Source organism: Adelges cooleyi, unplaced genomic scaffold, assembly GCF_023614345.1.
Source record: "Adelges cooleyi isolate 19-005CV unplaced genomic scaffold, UGA_ACOO_1.1 ACOO_flye_CR_arks_rails_tigmint_CR_PRNA_651, whole genome shotgun sequence".
NCBI classification, from domain to species: Eukaryota; Metazoa; Arthropoda; class Insecta; order Hemiptera; family Adelgidae; genus Adelges; species Adelges cooleyi.
Window position 1 is genome coordinate 13,463,729 of NW_026096352.1, and position 19,327 is coordinate 13,483,055.

General features: G+C 28.9%; 2 protein-coding genes across 4 annotated transcripts; both read left to right on the forward strand.

Moving 5' to 3' along the window:
• Nucleotides 1-447: 447 nt before the first annotated feature.
• Nucleotides 448-11,979, forward strand: LOC126844962 (protein hu-li tai shao). Of its 3 annotated transcripts, XM_050583496.1 has the most exons (18): nt 453-846; nt 2,617-2,746; nt 3,435-3,612; nt 3,729-3,880; nt 4,396-4,610; nt 4,703-4,862; nt 4,934-5,032; nt 5,115-5,315; nt 5,401-5,537; nt 5,612-5,738; nt 6,378-6,488; nt 6,593-6,685; nt 6,760-6,946; nt 7,031-7,120; nt 7,327-7,398; nt 9,357-9,421; nt 9,492-9,631; nt 9,745-11,979. In XM_050583496.1, the coding sequence occupies exons 2-17, from the start codon at nt 2,636-2,638 to the stop codon at nt 9,618-9,620; spliced, it is 2,127 nt and encodes a 708-aa protein (XP_050439453.1). In that variant the 5' UTR covers nt 453-846; nt 2,617-2,635; the 3' UTR covers nt 9,621-9,631; nt 9,745-11,979. The 3 variants fall into 3 exon arrangements, with proteins under 3 accessions (XP_050439450.1, XP_050439453.1, XP_050439452.1); XM_050583493.1 differs by lacking the exons at nt 9,357-9,421; nt 9,492-9,631; nt 9,745-11,979 and adding an exon at nt 8,185-8,763 and having other exon boundaries at nt 448-846; XM_050583495.1 differs by lacking the exons at nt 453-846; nt 9,357-9,421; nt 9,492-9,631; nt 9,745-11,979 and adding exons at nt 2,516-2,534; nt 8,185-8,765.
• Nucleotides 11,980-13,463: 1,484 nt separating this feature from the next.
• LOC126844836 (uncharacterized) lies at nt 13,464-18,263 on the forward strand. Its single transcript, XM_050583260.1, has 4 exons — nt 13,464-13,559; nt 17,496-17,651; nt 17,748-17,915; nt 18,087-18,263. Exons 1-4 carry the CDS (start codon nt 13,464-13,466, stop codon nt 18,261-18,263), a joined length of 597 nt encoding a protein of 198 aa, XP_050439217.1.
• The last annotated feature ends 1,064 nt before the right edge of the window (nt 18,264-19,327 follow it).

The following is a 19,327-nucleotide window of genomic DNA, read 5'->3' on the forward strand; positions in this document are numbered from 1 at the left end:
ATATCGATATCGTGATTCGAGTCAAAAAGGCAATCGGTGTTGACTGTAATAAATTATTGTTTTGGACATTGGTAGGTATTTATTATGAATTCAAATAATAACAAAACAACATTGTTATTGTCGTTGATATCGCCGGGGCCGGCTTATCAGCCATAATACCGCAAACGGACGAGTGCAGGCCATATTATTATAATTTATAATAATTAACCGTGCGGCAAAAAGCGGCGGTATATCTAGCAGCCGCGGCCCCGTGCACGCGGTCGGGTTGCCTTCGAACGCGCAGTGTAGCCTCGCCTCGCCGCGACGTTCCGTGCGGTGCGGTCACACTGCACGCGCCGCGCACGGCACCGCAGCTCGGTACAACACACGGGCGTATCTCCTAGCCGCCGCTGAATTCCATATTATATTGTTTTTTCGGTTCGTGATTCGGAGTCATTAACACAGCGCTTGTGTGTAGTGTGTGCGCGAGTGGATGTGCGTGCGTGTGATGTACGTGTATTGTGTGCGTGTGTGTGTGACTGTGTTTAGTGTTTACGTGCGTTTGTGTTAGTGTTCGACCGCGTACCATACTGTTTCGACCGTCGCCGTTGTTGGCTTGGCCCCCGTCTCTACAGTCTACAGTGTCTGCCGCCGCCGTTGCCGTCGTAACCCTGTTAGCCCGTCGTCGAAACCGATAATGTCAACGTGACCGCAACCGTATCGTTTTTTTTTTCGTGGGTGTGATAGGTAATACGGCCGTCGCACGACCAAACGCGGGTAGAACCAAACAAGCCAGACAACAGTCGTAGACTTTGACAAACACCGGTCGTTGGTGCACTACGCGCGGTTCGCGTTTGATTTTTACGGGTAAGTGGTCAAATACCTATCCATCTCGTGTACAGGGTGTCGTTCGTTTTTGGACGCTTTGCCGGCTATTAACCTAGACGGCTGTGGCGGCGCCGTCGCGTTTGATTCGTTAACTTCAATCGCCGGCAAATGTTACGGTTTTTTCTTTTGTTTACCGAGTTAACACCGTCTACCTATGCCCTAATATTCGCTGAATCGCGTTAGCACCTATTTAGGCGTCACTCGTGCGGTCGCCGCTTCTTTCTCTCTCACTTTCGGTTGTACTTTTTCACATTGCCGTCCTAATTAAAACCGACTGTTGTTTAAATTGAATCGTCCCCCCCGAGTGTTGTTTCCTGCTCGCCCTAATATTATTATGTTATATTAATGCTTTTATTTTTATTAACGGAGTAGTTGTTTTTAATCATTTCCTTATCACGTCAATATAGACAATGTTCACATAATTTCACATCGGTCTCAATCCAACAACACCTAGGTAGTCTATTAGCGTATGGAATAAAATTATGTGCGATGGTATCGTAATGCAAATATGACTTTTCCTTCTAGATAGACTTTAGTCTTTACCGGCACTGAGATTATTATACAATTTTAGGATAGACGTAACATTAAATTTGGAGAGAGAGAAAGAACGTATTTACGTCAACAGTAACAGTTATGTTTTGTTATTCAATAACTCAATATATAATAAGTATTCTGTATTTACTGAGTAAAATTACAAAATCAACAGATAAGGCCATAATTTCGTTATAGTTTATAAGTGGATAAATATAATTTTCCTATAAAAATGTGGTAGGGAATCGTTTTATATAATATAGAACCATTAATTGAGAAATTTCTGTATTTCGATATTTTAATTACTTTATATAAAACATTTTTGTTGATATTTGAAATAAATAATTACCATATCAAATAATAATAACACACACAACACTATTTTATATTACAGATTATCTCTTGACATTAAATCCTACTTGTATAATATATTTATAGTAGATGTTCTATATTTTATTCATACTGAAACATGGTTAATATAATGATGATGTGCTCATATCTTCTTATATATGTACATATTTAGTTAGTAACATATTGTTACACTTATGCCTTTTATAAAGGTCAAAGTGCAAACATGATAAATCATTCCAGTGAAAACAAATTCTCTGATAACTTGTAAACAAAGCTAATATATCATTAGCACTAAACTTTACCTAATCTATGTATGGAAACCTTAATTTCAAACGTATTCATGTTGATGTGATATATTTAAATACTGATTACGTCAGTGATAGAGAAATGGACATTATACATTTGATTATTTTTGATTCAAGGCACTACAATATATAATCTAAGTACAATTGTATCCAATGAATCAAATTATTGAGTTATATAATAGTAAAATAAATTAAGATAAATTTAATTTGTTTTTCTTATTAAATATTTGTATGGCTTCTTAATGTATTTTTTCTTAATTTTTTTTTTGTAACTACATTAAATCTTTTAATTTTTTTTTAAATTATTATTCAGATATTACAGCCAACATGTATTTAAAAAAAAAGTTAAGAGCTTTATTTTTAATGATAGTAAAATAAAAATTAAACATAAAAGTTTATTTACGTGACTGTTAAAGTAGTGTTGTGAGTAGTTTTTAGATTATCTAAAAATATAATATAGTAAAGTCTTAGATAAAACAGGTACCTAGATGATATTTCTCGTCTTAACTTTTTATTAAAATAATAATAGAATATTTGTATATAGGTATATTTATTTTTATAGATTAAGAAACAATTGAAATATGGCTGACGTGGAAGCTGAACAATCTCCAGCTCATCATAGCAATGGTTATACAAACTCAAATGATGATGACGATGAACGTGGAAAAATGAGACCTGCAGATATTGATGCTGTAAGATATTTATACTTATTAATTACCTTTTCAAATAAAACATTTAGGCTGTTTTAAAAGAAATAAATTAAATATATTAATAACCAATTTATTGCTAATATTTTTGTTAACACAAATATGTGTCACAGAATATGCTTGTATCCTATAATGTTTTACTAACCGAAATATCTTTTAGAGAAATAGAGATTTTTTAAAAGTAGTATGGACTGCGGATATTACATTAAAAAAAAAAATTATAGTTAAAAAATTAAAGTAGTGTCTAATTTTTTATTTTATATAGTAAATCTAGTAACTTTAAAGATGAGTACATTTTTCTGAAAAAAATTGACTGGTTATAACAAGTTTTGAATAAATATTTTAAATACTTATGCTGGAATGCCTGTTTTATGTTTAATGAAACAATAGATGTTTAAGCTTCCTTAACATCATTTAGTAACCATGATTGGTCCATTAAATTCTTTTTAGTTCAATTTTTATTTTTTGCTTTAAAGATGTGTGGTAGAGTATTGAACATAGATTAAAATAATATTTTGCAGTATCTCTTTTCTATACTTGAAGTGTTAATAACTTCAAAAGTATTAATATTATCGATCATTTTCTTTCATTTTTCCCACTTTTCATCTAAAGATATACTTAACCAAATGTATAGTAATTTTTATTTCATTGATATTTTCATTTTTATTTACAGGATGTAAGAGAAATGGAACGTAGAAAAAGAGTGGAAATGATAATGAATTCACGACTGTTTCGTGAAGAACTTGAACGAATAATTGAAGTTCAAATGAAAGATGGCGGTTCCGTTCCTGCTGGAATATTACAGCAAATATCAGATATGGTCGGAGGACGTCAGTCTGGAGGATCTAAAGGTTGGTATACCATTATTATTATTTTATTAATTGTAATGAAAAAATTGTCCTAAATTTTCAATTTTAAAATAGTTTATTTACATTTAAAATTATTATAACCCAACACAATATTTTAGCTTCAAATTGTCTTGCCCCAATCAATGACATTCGAGGTGTTGAAAGTATGGGATACGCTAAAGGGGAAAAAATTATCAGATGCAAATTGGCTGCTGTGTTTAGGTTAATGGACTTGTATGGCTGGACTCAAGGAATTTACAATCAAGTATCTGTACGTATACATTAAAATGACAAATTTAAACTGAGAAATAAAATATCTTTGTAATATGATATGTATTTTTTAAGTATAATGTTACCAAGAATTTGACATATTTACTTACGTCATATTTATATATATTTAACTTAGGTTTTCTCTAATCTTACATATTGCAAATTTTCCTTAGACTAAAATGAAAAACAAAAATGATAAGTGAACATTTTTTTGAACATGTTTTTTAAAGGCAAAAATTTGTTACTTATCTCATAATATTGTAATTTTTTTTAAAACTGAATATTATATTTCACTAATTTGATAATCGAGTATACTAAATATAGTTATTAGAATATGATTTTTTAGGTTTAATGTTCAACAGAAAGTAATATTTTATATTCAACCTAACCCTACTGAATTTTTTTTTTTTATGAGAACCATTACGTAGTTATCATCTATTAATTTTAATTTTATGTAATTTAAATGGAGATCATAACAAATTTAAAAGATATTTATATTCTTCTATTTAATTTTAGGCTCGACTTAACCAAGAAGAAGAACACTTTTTGGTAAACCCACATGGACTTTTAAGCAATGAGGTAACGGCGTCTAGCCTGATCAAAGTAGACATGCAAGGAAATGTAATGGAACCGGGAACAACAAATTATGGTGTTAACGTTACGGCTTTTCAACTGCACGCTTCTATCTATGCAGCTAGACCAGATTTAAAAGCAATTATTGACATACAAGTGTATGTTTGCTGAGTTTATTTCATACTATATATAATAATAATAATAGATGTCAAATCACAATCTTCATTGACATTTTATTTATTCTCTTTAGTGGTTCTGTTTTGGCTGTATCGTCATTGCGTTGCGGTTTATTGCACATCAGTAAAGAAAGTGCATTAATTGGTGATGTTTCACATTATGCGTATCCGGGATCTAATGTGGATACAGAAGAAAAGGAAAAAATCGCTCGCAGTTTAGGACCCATAAATAAGGTAAACATCAAGAAAAGTTTTTAAAATAATTCTATATTAAAGTAATTGTAAAAAATTATTTTGATTTTTAGGTTATCTTTTTTACTAATCACGGTGCAGTATGCTCTGGTGAATCCATCGAAGAAGCTTTTTACAATGCTTATAATGTTGTCAATGCCTGTGAAACACAAGTGAGTTGTGTAGTAGAAATATGATTATTTTTCTATCTAAATTGTCAACTCGTAAATTATATTATTTTTAATTTACGCTTAGCTCAAAGTTTTGCCCGTGGGACTTGACAATATTGTCACCATGTCTGAGGAACAGCGCAAATCTATTTATGACTCTGCCAGATCTCCGCCAGATGGCACAGTACCCGCTCCATTACCTGCGGGTAGCACTGCTGTTTCAGAAAAGCGCTGGAGAGTTGGTGGACTTCAGTTTGAAGCTCTCATGAGAATGCTTGATAATGCTGTACGTACCAAAGATATTATAATTAGGCAGACCTAATACCTACTATTTTGTAATTAACTAAACAACCATTTTTGTGACTTACTAGGGTTTTCGTACTGGTTACATTTACCGGCAACCACTCATTAAAGGTGAGCCACCGCGACCACGAAATGATGTTGAGGTACCGCCAGCAGTTTCTTCACTTGGTTATTTGTTAGAAGAAGAGGAACTTTACAAAAATGGGTAAATTTGATTAAAACTTATAGTGTTTTTAAATGATTTATTTATTTATTTTATTTTGATCATTCTTTAATTAGACAGTGGAAAAAATACTATGATGGTCGCAAATCTACCGACAGGACTAAGTGGTTAAATTCACCAAATGTTTATCAAAAAGTAGAAGTACTTGAAACAGGAACAACAGATCCTAAGAAAATTACCAAGGTAGAAAATAGTCATAAATAACTTTAAGTATTTTTTTCACCCATAATTTATATTCTATTCAAGTAATTTAAATTTAACATGTATAATTACATTAACGTTACTTCACTATATATGTCTATAAAATATACATATTTTGTATAACTGATTGTGCTTGTATTGACACTTTTTTATTATTATTATTAATAATATTGTGACTATTTAATAGCAAGTGGCTGACAAAAGTATTCCTATTTATATTTAAGAGCTTTAAACAAATAATGTGCTAGTACTTGCTTTTAAATTTTAAATTATATAATAAAATTATTACTGATTTTCACAAATGAAAAATAAACTTTTGATTATTTAATATGAACCTAAATTATGTATTTTGATTTAATTAATATCTTGTGAAGATACAATATAAACTTAAATATTATAACTAATGTTGTGTGTTTCATTAACTGAATGGGTTTACATTTTCAAAAGTAGTAGTCAAGCTTGTTTTGTGTTAAGCTTAACATGTTATATGTGGTAACAAGGTATCTAATAACATAATTATTACACAATAGGTATAATTATTTATAAGTTTGTTTTAACATAGTTTTTATTTATATTTAAATTATTATAAAATAATATTGTTATAATTAATCAAATTTTTAGTGGGTGCCTGAAGCGTCGCCTAATTCAAGTACTCCATTTAAAATAGAAGGACCCCTGCAGTTTGTCCCAAAAAACACTAATCCTAAAGAATTTAAAAAACTTCAACAGCAAGTAAGTGTAAACATATAATTCCGTGCTTTGATATTTTCAAATTACATCTTAACCTCTATTATTAAATTAATACATTTAATATACAAATTGTTTACCCTGTTTAGATAAAAGAAAATAGAAGAGCTGACAAAATAACTTCAGGACCTCAATCTCAAATACTTGATGGCGTTTCTTGGGAAGAAGCAAAAAAACTACAAGTATAATAATAATTTATATGTTAACTAGGAAAAACAAATATTAATTGTGTTTGTCGTTATTTACATTTTATCAGGATGCTAACTTAAGTGCAAATGGCGATCAAGTAATATTGGTTGGGGCTGCGTCCAAAGGCATAATACAACGTAATTTTCAACATAACGCTACTGTTTACAAGACACCTTATGCTAAAAATCCATTTGATGCAGTCACGGACGAGGAAATAGAATATTATAAAAATGCCGTGAATCGAGGACAACACGGTAATAATAAACAACTTAATAGATATACTGTATACTTATAATTTATAAATTTGTAACATGAATTTTTTATTATTATTTTCATAGACAATGAAGAACACAGCGAGCATTTTTCACCGACTAGACAAACCGAGGCCTTCCTTATTAGTGAGACAGAAGATGAAAGCAGAGCAGGAGGTGGGTGTTTATTTTATTAATACAATCCCAATAATACCAATTATGGTACTTTCTTTTTTGAATCATCATACTCATGTAGCTTATCAGGCTTTGAAGGATTAACGCTGCCATAGTGAGATGGTTTCTTGACAAATTCAGTGTCTGATGACGTCAGGCCATCGCTGTAGAAAGTTTGTTAAAATATTAAATAAATAATTTTTTTACAGAAACTAGAGTAGTGCAAGTGGAGAGGAAATCTGTACTAAAGCCAGACCAGGCTGAACTCGTTCTTAGTGAAGGTAAGTCTAAATTTGTTTTATTGTAACGCATCATATCATATATTATGTCAGTTTTCTCATATTTTATTATTTAAAAATATTTGCATAGGAAAAAATTTTCTAGTTAGATAATATTTTTCAACTACTTAAATTGATTTTACAAATTACATTGCTGATAGTGATATAATATTTTATGTTGGTAGAACCCTCCAACTTGTAGTTAAATATAAGTAGTTGTAGTTAAGTAAGAACTTATCTGAAAATGTGTAGCAATTAACCTAACCTTTTGTATTGTTTTAATTTTTATACATTGAACATAGTTACGACAAGTTTTTTTTTTAAATTAATTGAACTCAATATCATAATAAACTTTTTGGTTCCATGGACAAATATGCTATGTAGTTAGCTTGATCATACTTAATCTTGACTAATAAAGGGTAAATGGTGGTTCCGAAATGTTGATTTACTAATAATGTTAAAATGTTGCCTACATAAATTTCAAATGCTGTTAAAGCATGTTATTTTTGTGAAGACAGTTCAATAACCAGTTTATCACAAATACTTTTGGAGTTGTTAGTATTTTACTTTAGAGTGTATTAACAGTACTTGAGTAGCAATAATTATTACGTTAGTATAAACTTGAATTTGACTAATATTAACTTAACTTGAAAAAGTTAAAATTAATTTACATGCTAATAATAACAATTAAATAATAATAATAACCATTAAATGTTAAATCGTAATATTCAAATTTAAATCGTCATTTCTAATGAACTAATCGAAATTGTGTATGAAATCTTCCTTTAGCGCAAGATGAAAACGACATAAATAATTTCGTTGAAACTACTGTTAGCCCAATTTGGGCTACGTTGCCTACATCGAATAAATTGTCTATTATTGAAGAGTTTCACAATATCAACAATCAGAAGGCGAATAATTACATTTTCAACTCTGCGGAATCGCTTTCCGATGAAATCTTGAATATCGATGATAACGATTTAACACAAATAATTGTGACTCCACATTGGACCCCTGTCCTTAGTTTCCCTGAACAGCCACCCATTAAAATAAATCTTTATCAAAGTGATGTTGAATAATTTTTTAACATTTTTTTGTTTTGTTTGTTTTACTTGTTTAATCTGAGAATTAGTTTTTATTCTTTTCACACGGTAATACATCATTTATTTTTACTTTTGACTATAACTTTATACTCTTCAATATACTAAAAAGCGAATAGTATATTGTAAGACGTTTGTAATTTGTACGCTGTTTTATTCTGAAATGACTGAAATGACAGCTTAGAAAATTTGTAGTTGTGTCAAATAACTTTGTTGTAAAATGTTTAATACACATTAGATATTGTTAAAGAACCTGAATTTTTTAAGCATCATCTCATATATATTTTTTTCTAATTCGTGTTACTATTGTAGGTGTTCAAACAAACATTTTTTTATATCTTACAAAGCATATTATTTTTGTTATTTTTATTATAAAGTTCTGTTTAAATTGTATCATGAAATTACAATTTGATTATGATTTGCACAAATATAATTTAACGATACAGCTTGTTTATGTTTTGTATTGTTTTAAATATGTATGGGGAAACACTTATTTTTTACTGCTTAACTCAATTCTTGTTGGTAATTAAATAAAAAGTTAAAGATTTTAGTTCTAGTTCACTAAGATTTATGAAGGCAGTGGTAAAGTATACCTTTCTTATTCTTATAACCTTGTTATTGATCATGGTCTTGATAAAGGTTGAATTAGCTATGTAACTAAAATTGAAGATATAATTTCATCTTGTCGCCTCGACAACGGTAAATATAGTTATTTGTTAAGTAATAAAAAAATATGAGTTCAGGGTCGCTAATATTCATCAAAACGGATACTATTCCATTTTTAGATTTTTTTTTACCATTGCTAGAATTTGTTTTACAATATTGACACCATGAATGTATTAATATTTTTATTTTATTTAGGTGAAAATACGTACAACGGAGATAATTCTGACGCTCACCAGAGTACATTTTCCAGTAGCAAAGAGGTATTACATATAGAAATGATTATTACTGGTGAAAATTGATTACACAGAATTTGTTTTATTTCAAACATAGGGCTCGCCCACTAAAGAAATATCCACAGAGGATTCTTCTCACAAAGATAAGAAAAAGAAGAAGAAAGGAATTAGAACGCCGTCTTTCCTTAAAAAAAAGAAAGAAAAAAAGAAGGTTATTCAAGCTTAAAACTAAAATTGGTAAGTAAACATAATAGCTTTTAAATACAATTTCGTTAAACAATTTTTTAATTATTTGTATTATACTGTTGTGGTAACGCTGATTAATGGTTGTTGTTTATTTATCATTTCAGAATACAATTTTATAACTGGTCAGACGCCTAGCTAAATGTTGCCTTGACCAATCAACACTAGTTGTCAGTAGCTCACAATATAGTCATCCTTTCATCTTTCCACTCATCAACGCGCGCCCATTTTGGACAAATCAGTAACATTTTCGACACGTCTTTATTGCATAACTTCTATTAAGTTATCGTATATTTATTTGGAATCTAAAACATGTGCATTATACTTAAACTTTAGTTGCTAGTAATTAAGTAATCCTATTTATTTTTAATGGCCATAGGTAATTTTTTTTTTTTGACCTCATTCGATAAATCTTAGCCTATTATTTTTTTGTTCGTTTTGTTACCAAATTTGATACATAGACATTTTTACACTCGTGACAGTATAATATTATTCGCCTGAAAATTAAATTTGATTATTCAGAATATTCAATTCCCAAAGGACATTGAAAACCATTTTTTCTATTTTCCTTTACCGTTCCCTTAACCTTATTATTGTTAAAACAAAACAAAAATGTCTTCTGCTGTAGAATTTGATTTGTATTCCAAGTGGAAATATTTTGCTTAATCAATGTTGTGTATTTGTCATTTCAGCCGGTCTAAAACTAAATACATTACATTATGTCTATTTTTTTATATAGTATATGAACTAATAATATTTGTTCTAAATCTGCTGTGGACCAGTAATAGATTTTACTAACGTTTGTTGCATTCAGTATTAATGGAGCTTATAACATAATTATTGATATATATTATATTCTCTTTCGATGGTAATAACAGTATAGCCAAAACAACAAAATAACAATTATCGTTCGGGACTTGGTCTGTTTACTCATTTTGTGGCAGCTGAACTATTACATTACTTACATTGTGTGTTTAAGATACAAACTGATAGTATAAAATGTCGTTATTTTATGTACAATTAAAAATAAATATTTATTAACTCGCGAACAACATATTTAGTTAAGAATAATTTAATAAGACTTCAAATTTCAATCGTTCTACATTACAAATTATTAAATTTCTAACCTTAACTTTTATTATATTAGTTAAGTTCGAGTGCTTACAATATATATGTTTAATTATTTTTGTAACAAAAAAGCTCCATTACTCAACACTATCTTAACTTATATATTTCTATCTAATTATTTGGCGACACCGAGTTTATTACAAAATTATTTTCTCTCCGTAACTTATTATAATTCTAGTAAACTATATCTTTCTACTAATGTTAGATGACATCACATAGTTTTTAATTTTTTTTTTTTTTTTTAATTTGACATAGGACTTTTTGTATTTTTATGATAAACTGAAAACTGCCGTACATTTGAAATTTGACGTTCAATTTGTGTTGTACAAATATTACATTTTTTGTATACCTAATTGTTAATAAAATGATTGAATGATAATTTTCGCTTACAAAATATAAATGTAATACACTATCTAGAATTTCTTTTAAAAAATAAAGTTGCGCAAATTTTTATTTTTATTATATTTATATTGTGAAAATTATATAGTATGATTTATTTAGACATTTTTTGCCTCCGAAATTAATTTATATTTATTAATCAAAATGGATTTATAATTTTTAATTAATACGATATATATTATGTGAATTGAAATGTATACAAATATTTTTTTTACTATCGCATAATTTTGTTTGAAAGCTTTCGGATTGTTACGAGCAGCTTATAAATATTATATTATATATTATACTACTAATATTATATTATTATTTAATTAAATTATATTGAACTTTGTGACTATAATTTATATTTACCTAGGTAGCTTTTAAATGTTTTAAATGTTGTGAAAACAATTATTATAAATAATTATAATTTTTTTTTTTATTAAATTTTATTTGTACCACGATTTTGTAAATCACAGACTTCAAGGCGTCTGTGTAGTGTATGAATCGCAATAACACATTTTACCTCTAGCAACGTTTGTTTTTTTTATTTTAAATTAAATACTATAAAAAAATATATATATATATATATATAAATTAAACACAAACTTACTTTAAGTTATTTATGATTGATGCTTATAAAAGCATAATTTAACATTTGTAACACTGTTTTGTCATATTAATGATAAGCTTAAATACAATTATTGTTTATTTATTTTAATATTTTATAATATGATATACATTTTATTTATTTTGTTTTCGTGTTCCTTTTGATTTTTATTTAAAATTTTTCAAAAACCTAAGCTGTTTCATCAATATATTGCTTTGTGTCAGAATTTGTAATTGCTTTTCTTATTTATACCATTGAACCTTATCTATAACAAACCAAACAACGTGTGGCATATTTTATTTTTATTAAAAATCTCCTCTGCAAGTTTTTATGTGATACCTGAGACGTGCAGTATCATTCTAGTAAAGTGGCTTGTTGCATAAAACCAAATAATTGTCAATATCCTTTTTTCTCAATAATTTCTGAAATCAAATGCACTCCCAGAAGTACATAGTTTTTTAAACACTGCAACAATGGTCTTCATTTTTTATTACAAACTAGTGTAGAAGAAGTTCCTGGTTAGCCGTACGTTTTGTCATAGGTAGTACTTTTTACTGTATCATTCTGTCCTTATAATTTAATAGCTGGATTTGGTAAAATTGTATTTCCATAAAAATGGCATTTTCACAAGAGTCGAAATATTTTAAAGTGCACTTATACAGTACTGATTATATACTTCTATGTTAGGCAACTACTTATACTTTATTGCTTGCATAAAGTGAGTGCTGTTATAAAGTTATTTTTACTTAAAGTTTGTTACTATAACTTTTTCGATGTCAACTGTGGTAAAGAAATTGTTAACCATACTTTTTACGAAGCAAATTATTATGGATTATTATGCAGAGAGGAATAGAGAAAGCAATTAATGGCGAATCAATGTGTAGAGTTATTGGTTTTTAATTGAGTTCATAGAAAAGTTATACAGTGAAAGTTAAAGGAAGGGGTTTCCCGCAAATTTTATGTAAAACATAATATGTAGATATCACATTTGACATTGCTGATATAAGATATTACCAGGCATTAAAGTCAATACGTTTATAAGTTATTATACAAGGCTATAAAAACGGTTAAAAATTAAATACCAATATGTAAACATTTCTTAATGCGTTTTAAAATCACTTACTCGTTTATAAAGATAAAAGCACTAAGTAATAAATGCCAGTTTAGAGGCCCCTCAAATTTATTTGGATACAATACTCTTTTTAACAATTTTTTTTTTAATAAAACACAAATATTTTTAACAATGACCAGAGGAGCAATGAAATTATCCAAAGGCAATCCAAGGGCAGATTGGTTGTGGATACATTTTTTCACACGATGATTTTTTTTCTCCATTTTTAACAATATAAAGGCTTATTTTTTGTATTTGTATAATTACAATCAGTTCAGTGAAGTGTGAACAATCTGATATGGCGATATTTAAAATAATACAGCAATTCGGGGCGTTTCTCCTAGTTCCATTACTTGCTATTCCTATTTTATGCCTCTCCTGTAGTCCTAACATTATGAGTTAGTTGAAAATATTCTTTATGATATTCAAATTTACGATTAAACAATCAATGTTATTGTTTAACTTATTATTATAGGATCCGTACATTTGTGTTTGTTATTTGCCTTCTGAACGGTAATACCTAGTTTTTGAAGCAATAGGGACTGTAACCATTCATATAGTCCTTAGCGAATAATTGCACGTTTTACTGATTTATTACGATGGAGTGTAAATATTTTACATATGTTTTATTCATGTTGATATTTTTTACTGATGATTTAATCGGTGAAAGAAAATATTATCCAAATCATCCATTTGTAAGTACCTACCTACCTAATTAAAAGCTTGCTTGCACTTTGAGTACTACTCGCAACATTTCAATAAATATTCTATCGTTTAAGAATTTTCCTTGACTTAGATTGATTATGTACTTATTTAATACCTACATAGTTTTAGAAGTGTCGATGTATCATTATATTTAATTCAATCGCAATCATTGAATGAAAATTACTCTACTTAGCATAAAATTCAGAGAAAATGAGTGTCTTATGTTAGATGAATCAACCACATTTTTGGGATCTATAGATTTCAACCGTTTGTGCTCATAAATCTTCTTTGCGCAAATAGTTACTTTGATAAATAATATACTGTTAAAAACTACAGAATATAACGATTGAATGATATATAATTTAATAATTTTAATTTACTATAACATTTTATAATCAACAATTAAAAGTACAGTTTTTTTCTTAAATAGTTCTTTTTGTATTTTTCTTGAACGCAAAACTAGTGTAAAACAGAACTATTGATGAACTATTGTTCATCAATAGTCTACAATCTATGTAAAATTTTGTAAAGAATTAAATTGTGTACTTATTTGAATTGTTTTACTTAGTAAAAACCGAAAAAGTCATAAAATCACTGAAATTAACATAAAACTTGAAATTATAACCACTTTTATGAATCAGTGGCACGTGTACAAGCCACTTTTGATAATCACGATTATAATACGGTTATATGGTCACGATGGTTACATTGATAATATTTTATCAATATTGATAAACATAACCAAAAACAGATTAATTTTACAGCTGTTTTTATATTGATAAAAAAGTGGCTACCATGTATGCCACATTTACGTAAAAGTAAAATGTTCAAAAATATTGTTGCGCGTTTACAGTTTTTATAATGGTGGCTTCTATGGATGCCACAGTTGTCTTATTTATTAGATTTTCATTTTAGATCTGCGCGTTAAAGGGTTAATAGAAATTCAGCTATGCTATTTTAATACACAGCACCTGACTGCACCTATCTGCTTGTTTGGAAATTATACTGTGTTTTTTGTTGTGCACATTTTTAATATTTGTTATTAATTTTTAAAATATACGATTTCACGTTTGAATGTTTCATTATATTTAATTTGGCAACTCAAAATCAAACAGTTAGATAACTTTAGTCTTTAATATTGTCACAACTCTTTATAGTAAAAAATAAGTTAATTTATAATAAGTGCTTGTAACATAATAAATTACTATAAGCTTCTATTTTTAATCCAAAATTTAAAACGTTAGTTTGAAAACCAGAATTATTTTTTTCAGGGGCAAGTTACTAGTTTTTAAGGTTATAAGGAAATAGAAACTAGGTTAGGTATTTTTGGTAATATTTTTTGCCATCACTAAAAATGTATCTTTAATTTAAGTTCGTATAATAAAGCCTCATCTGTATAGTAAAAAAAAATAAGTTTACCAAACTTTAGGGTCATTCAGTATAATTTAATATACATTAAAGACAATGTTCATTTTAGGCATTCTTCATTAATTTGCACAGTTCTTCTACTAAAACTAAAACATTTCAATATTATCTGAATCCATTATTTTCCAAGAAGTTACTTTATGACTTGATGTCAAACTAAAAAAAAATATTGAATATTTTATTTTTTAATTCACTATTTTACGATTTGATCTAAGTGTTCAATCTAATCTTTAGTGTTCATAATTCATTACATATCAAAGTTGTTGTTGCAAACGGCTTGTTGTGGATAAATAAAATTTGGCGCGAACGGTCTTTAAAAAAGTGTTTCTGTTTTACTTAAGTACAGGGTGGGACGCGGTTGCTTCCTTATTTGAACTCGCGCCACAAAGTGACCATTACTCCTAGAGTGTTGGTATATGGCGCGTTCGAAAGCTCGGTATCTAAAGTTTTTTTTTATGATTAGTTCAATGTCAACAATGCAGTGGACAAAGGAGGAGCGCGCGTTCGCCGTGGAGGCCTACTTTTCCTTCGGCCGTTCGGTCATCACAACTCAACTTCAGAAAGCATTTCAACATCGCGCCTGTAGGTCGTGTGCCTGATCGGAAATCGATTTGTTTATGGCAGGACACGTTTAGGGATACTGTTAGTTGCGAAAAAGAAATGTGATGGACCTTCCAGAACCGTCAGGACGCCAGAAAACATCGGGAGGGTAAAGGCGGTGCTTTTGAAATCCCCTAGGCGATCTGCACGCAAACATTCGGCGGCTAAAGAGATTTCGGCCATCTCAGTGCATTGACGAGGACGGTGGCCACCTTCGAGATGTCGTTTTTAAAACCCAGTGAAATAAAACTTTAAACGTACCCCTGTACAATGGAAAAAAAATTAAATCGATATTTCCAATACTTTTTGTGTTACGATTTCTTAAAATAAGGAAGTAACCACGCCCCACCCTGTACTACTAGTCCAACATAATATGATGATATAGAAATAAAAAATCTAATCAAACAAATTTAAATCAAAATCTGACATGGTTAATAGTTTTTTTCTTATAACATAAATCGGACAAACATAAGTATTTTTACTGAAGTAATAAAGATGAATAATTTTACAAGTAGAAATATATTCAGTTTTCATAATATTACTTGTATGCACTATAACCTTATAAACATTAGGTATGCATTGTTTTTATACATACCTAATTCAATACATTATTTATGTGTCAAAACGCCAAATAATAAATGAACGTTTGGAGTGACCCCTCCAGGATTTTTTTGAAAATTACACAACATGTCTGTTTTGATGAAAAGAATGTTCTCGACTCTCAAGTATTTTAAGTTTTTTTTGACACTTCCTTTTTATCATTTATCAAAAGTATCTTCGGTCATGAATGAGTTACATTGAATGCGTCCCTTTTAAGTACTGTGACTATCCCCTGGTGTGCCCTCCCTTGACTAAAATTAAGCTCACTATGAAATACAACTTGAAATTAAGTAATTTTAACTATTTTATTGCTTAAAAAAAAAACAAGATACATACTATTATGTTCAATTTTTGTATATAACTCTAGTAAATTGATAAAAAAAAGTGTTGTTGGCCGTCGTTTTCAGCATTAAAATAGTAAAGCTTAAAATTGAATTTATGAATTATTATAAAAAAGTATATGTATCTATGTAATTTTTCTACAAAATCATTATTCGATTTAGCATGAGGTATTTTTGCTCTTAAACCACTATAGACCGAATACAACGCAAACTACTGTATAAACCATGCTTAGTTTAAACAAAATATTTATTTTCCCAACTTATTGAGCATTTAGTTGAAGTAAGAATTAAAACTTTTAGCATATAACATAACAATTTATATCGTTTGTTAAGGTTTTTTTGATCATTCATAGTTTTATTTTTATATGTATAATATATATTTTTTTATTAAATAATACAACGTTAATTAAATGACACGGTCGAAATTTTTTATATTTTTCTAAAAATGTAGAATTATTTTTTTAGTAATATTATTTAATTGTTTTTATTTGTTCGTAATATGTTTCGGAAGTGACAGTCTGGTGACCGCAGACCTATTATTATTAGTCTATAAATTGTGGGTGAAATATAATTGTTATGTCCGCTTATGTCTCTCACGTGTTTGGTATTCATTTCTATTACAATGTAGTATTCTTTGTAATATTGAATTTCATTTCCTCTCGTTTTTTGGAATTTAAATAGATTTTAATGTTTAATACATAACAGTGTTTAACACTGACTTCGCTCCTCCCCCCCCCCCCGTAACTGTCAAAATCATTACACAACGCCTTGTGGGAAATAAAAAATTAAATTTTATAAAAATTTCACTCTAAGTGCTTTTTTATTGAACCCCCGCATGATGTGTTTATTGTGTTGTCACATTAGCATTGTGAAGGCGGTACACATCAAGTAAAAGTTAAGTTGATTAACAAGGTTTTAGTGGTTACCTACAATAATTCTAATAAATACATATATTTTTAGGGTGAATATAAATTAAAGTTCCTAGGAGCGTTCATTTGTAATGAAAGCATAAACTATCCTATGATGTTTAACTTACACTTATCACGGATTTCTGAAACCAAAAGGGTCTTAACGGGCAAAATAATCCTAAGAATCCCATTTGACGACTCTTTGACCGTAACTATAACATTCCTTAAAAAAAAAAAATTTGTTTTCACATATCTAAAATTAACAAGAAATTAAAGTACCTACTTGTTTTTATATTATCAACAGTTCCACTTAAACATGGCGGTATTAGATAAGATTGGCGGATGGAAGTACAATGCGTTCGTTTACAGACAACCTTACGGTTGTAGTAGCTTCAAGAAAATGATGGGACAGGTTTGGTTGCCATTCTTGCGTAGCTTTGACAAATCAATAACCGATTGTCCAATCAATATCGTATGTATTAAGAATTATACTTAATAAGTTTTCAGTGTTTCAGATAAATAATATCATTATTAATAGGGCCGAGTAAAGTAATTGTAAGCATTTTTTAACTCTTAAATTTTCTCTATTACTTAACATTATAGCTATATAATACAACATGACTAATGTTAAAAAAACTTACAGGGCAATGCTTCATTAATTGGGTTTGATTTGTCTCTACTAGAAAAGTCTTATTTTCCCAAAAAATACTTTTATGGAACTTACAAGTTGAAAATACAATACACAAACAAAGAGGACGATATTGTTGGTTGTCTAATCTTAGTTATTGAGTTTGTAAGACCCTGGGAATATAATTTATAATATTATAAATGATTTATATTGTTACATGTTTTATTTCCATATACCGTAAAATAAATACATATACGTTTTAAATCACTTTATAGAATGTATAATTTTTCGGTGTATTGTTATTAGTGTGCTATGGTTTATGTAATTGTGTTTAATGGATTTCAAATAAACGGATAATTATAATATACTAATAATTATACTGTATACCTTTAATTATGTAACTTATAAATTATAACTAGTGTGTATTTAGCCGGGCAATAGACATCAAGAAAGGGATTGATGCAAAAAAAATTTTAGTTTAAGCTTAAACACAATTAAAACAATTTTATACAGGAGTACATTTTCGAGAACACCCCGCTGTTTTTTCTCTAAAATATAATTATATTCTCCAATTTTTTTTTTTAAATAAAGTGAGCACAGAACACTATTAGCAAAACAAAAAAATGACAATTCTCACTTCTCAGAACTGCCAACTGTTAAAAAATAAGTTTGAAAAAATGTCTTATGATGTGGTAGGTTAGGTTAGGTTAGGTGGCAATGTGGTATTCATGATAATGATAAAAAGCTCATGTAAAATCAATCATCCACATATGTACAGATGATGTACCTAATAGTAAACTTAGATATAAATTATGTTTGTAGAAGTAATGTGCAAGCGATTCCTCTATATCATTTGTAAAAACGATGATGTAAACTCCAAGGGACCCGTATTTAGTTTGACACCAGGGCACCACAATACTTAGTTGCGACACTGGTCGTTTTTTAACCATAGTTTAGTGGTCCACCGCCAATTTATTTTAGAGAACCATTAAAACGTATCAATTGTTTTTAAAAACCAGCAAAGTACAGTTTTTTGGTAAGGAGGATGGGGGTATGGTTTAAAAAAAATAATAAACTTAAACGTTTATTGAAGAAAAACTAAATAATTTTATTTCTACTTTTTGCTCATATTTTAACTTTTCCAGTTCATTTTACGCTATTTTAACAGTTGTTTAACGCTAAATACTAATGAACGTTTGGAGTGGCCCCTTGAGAATTTTTTTGAAAATTACACTGCATATCTGTTTTGGTAAAAA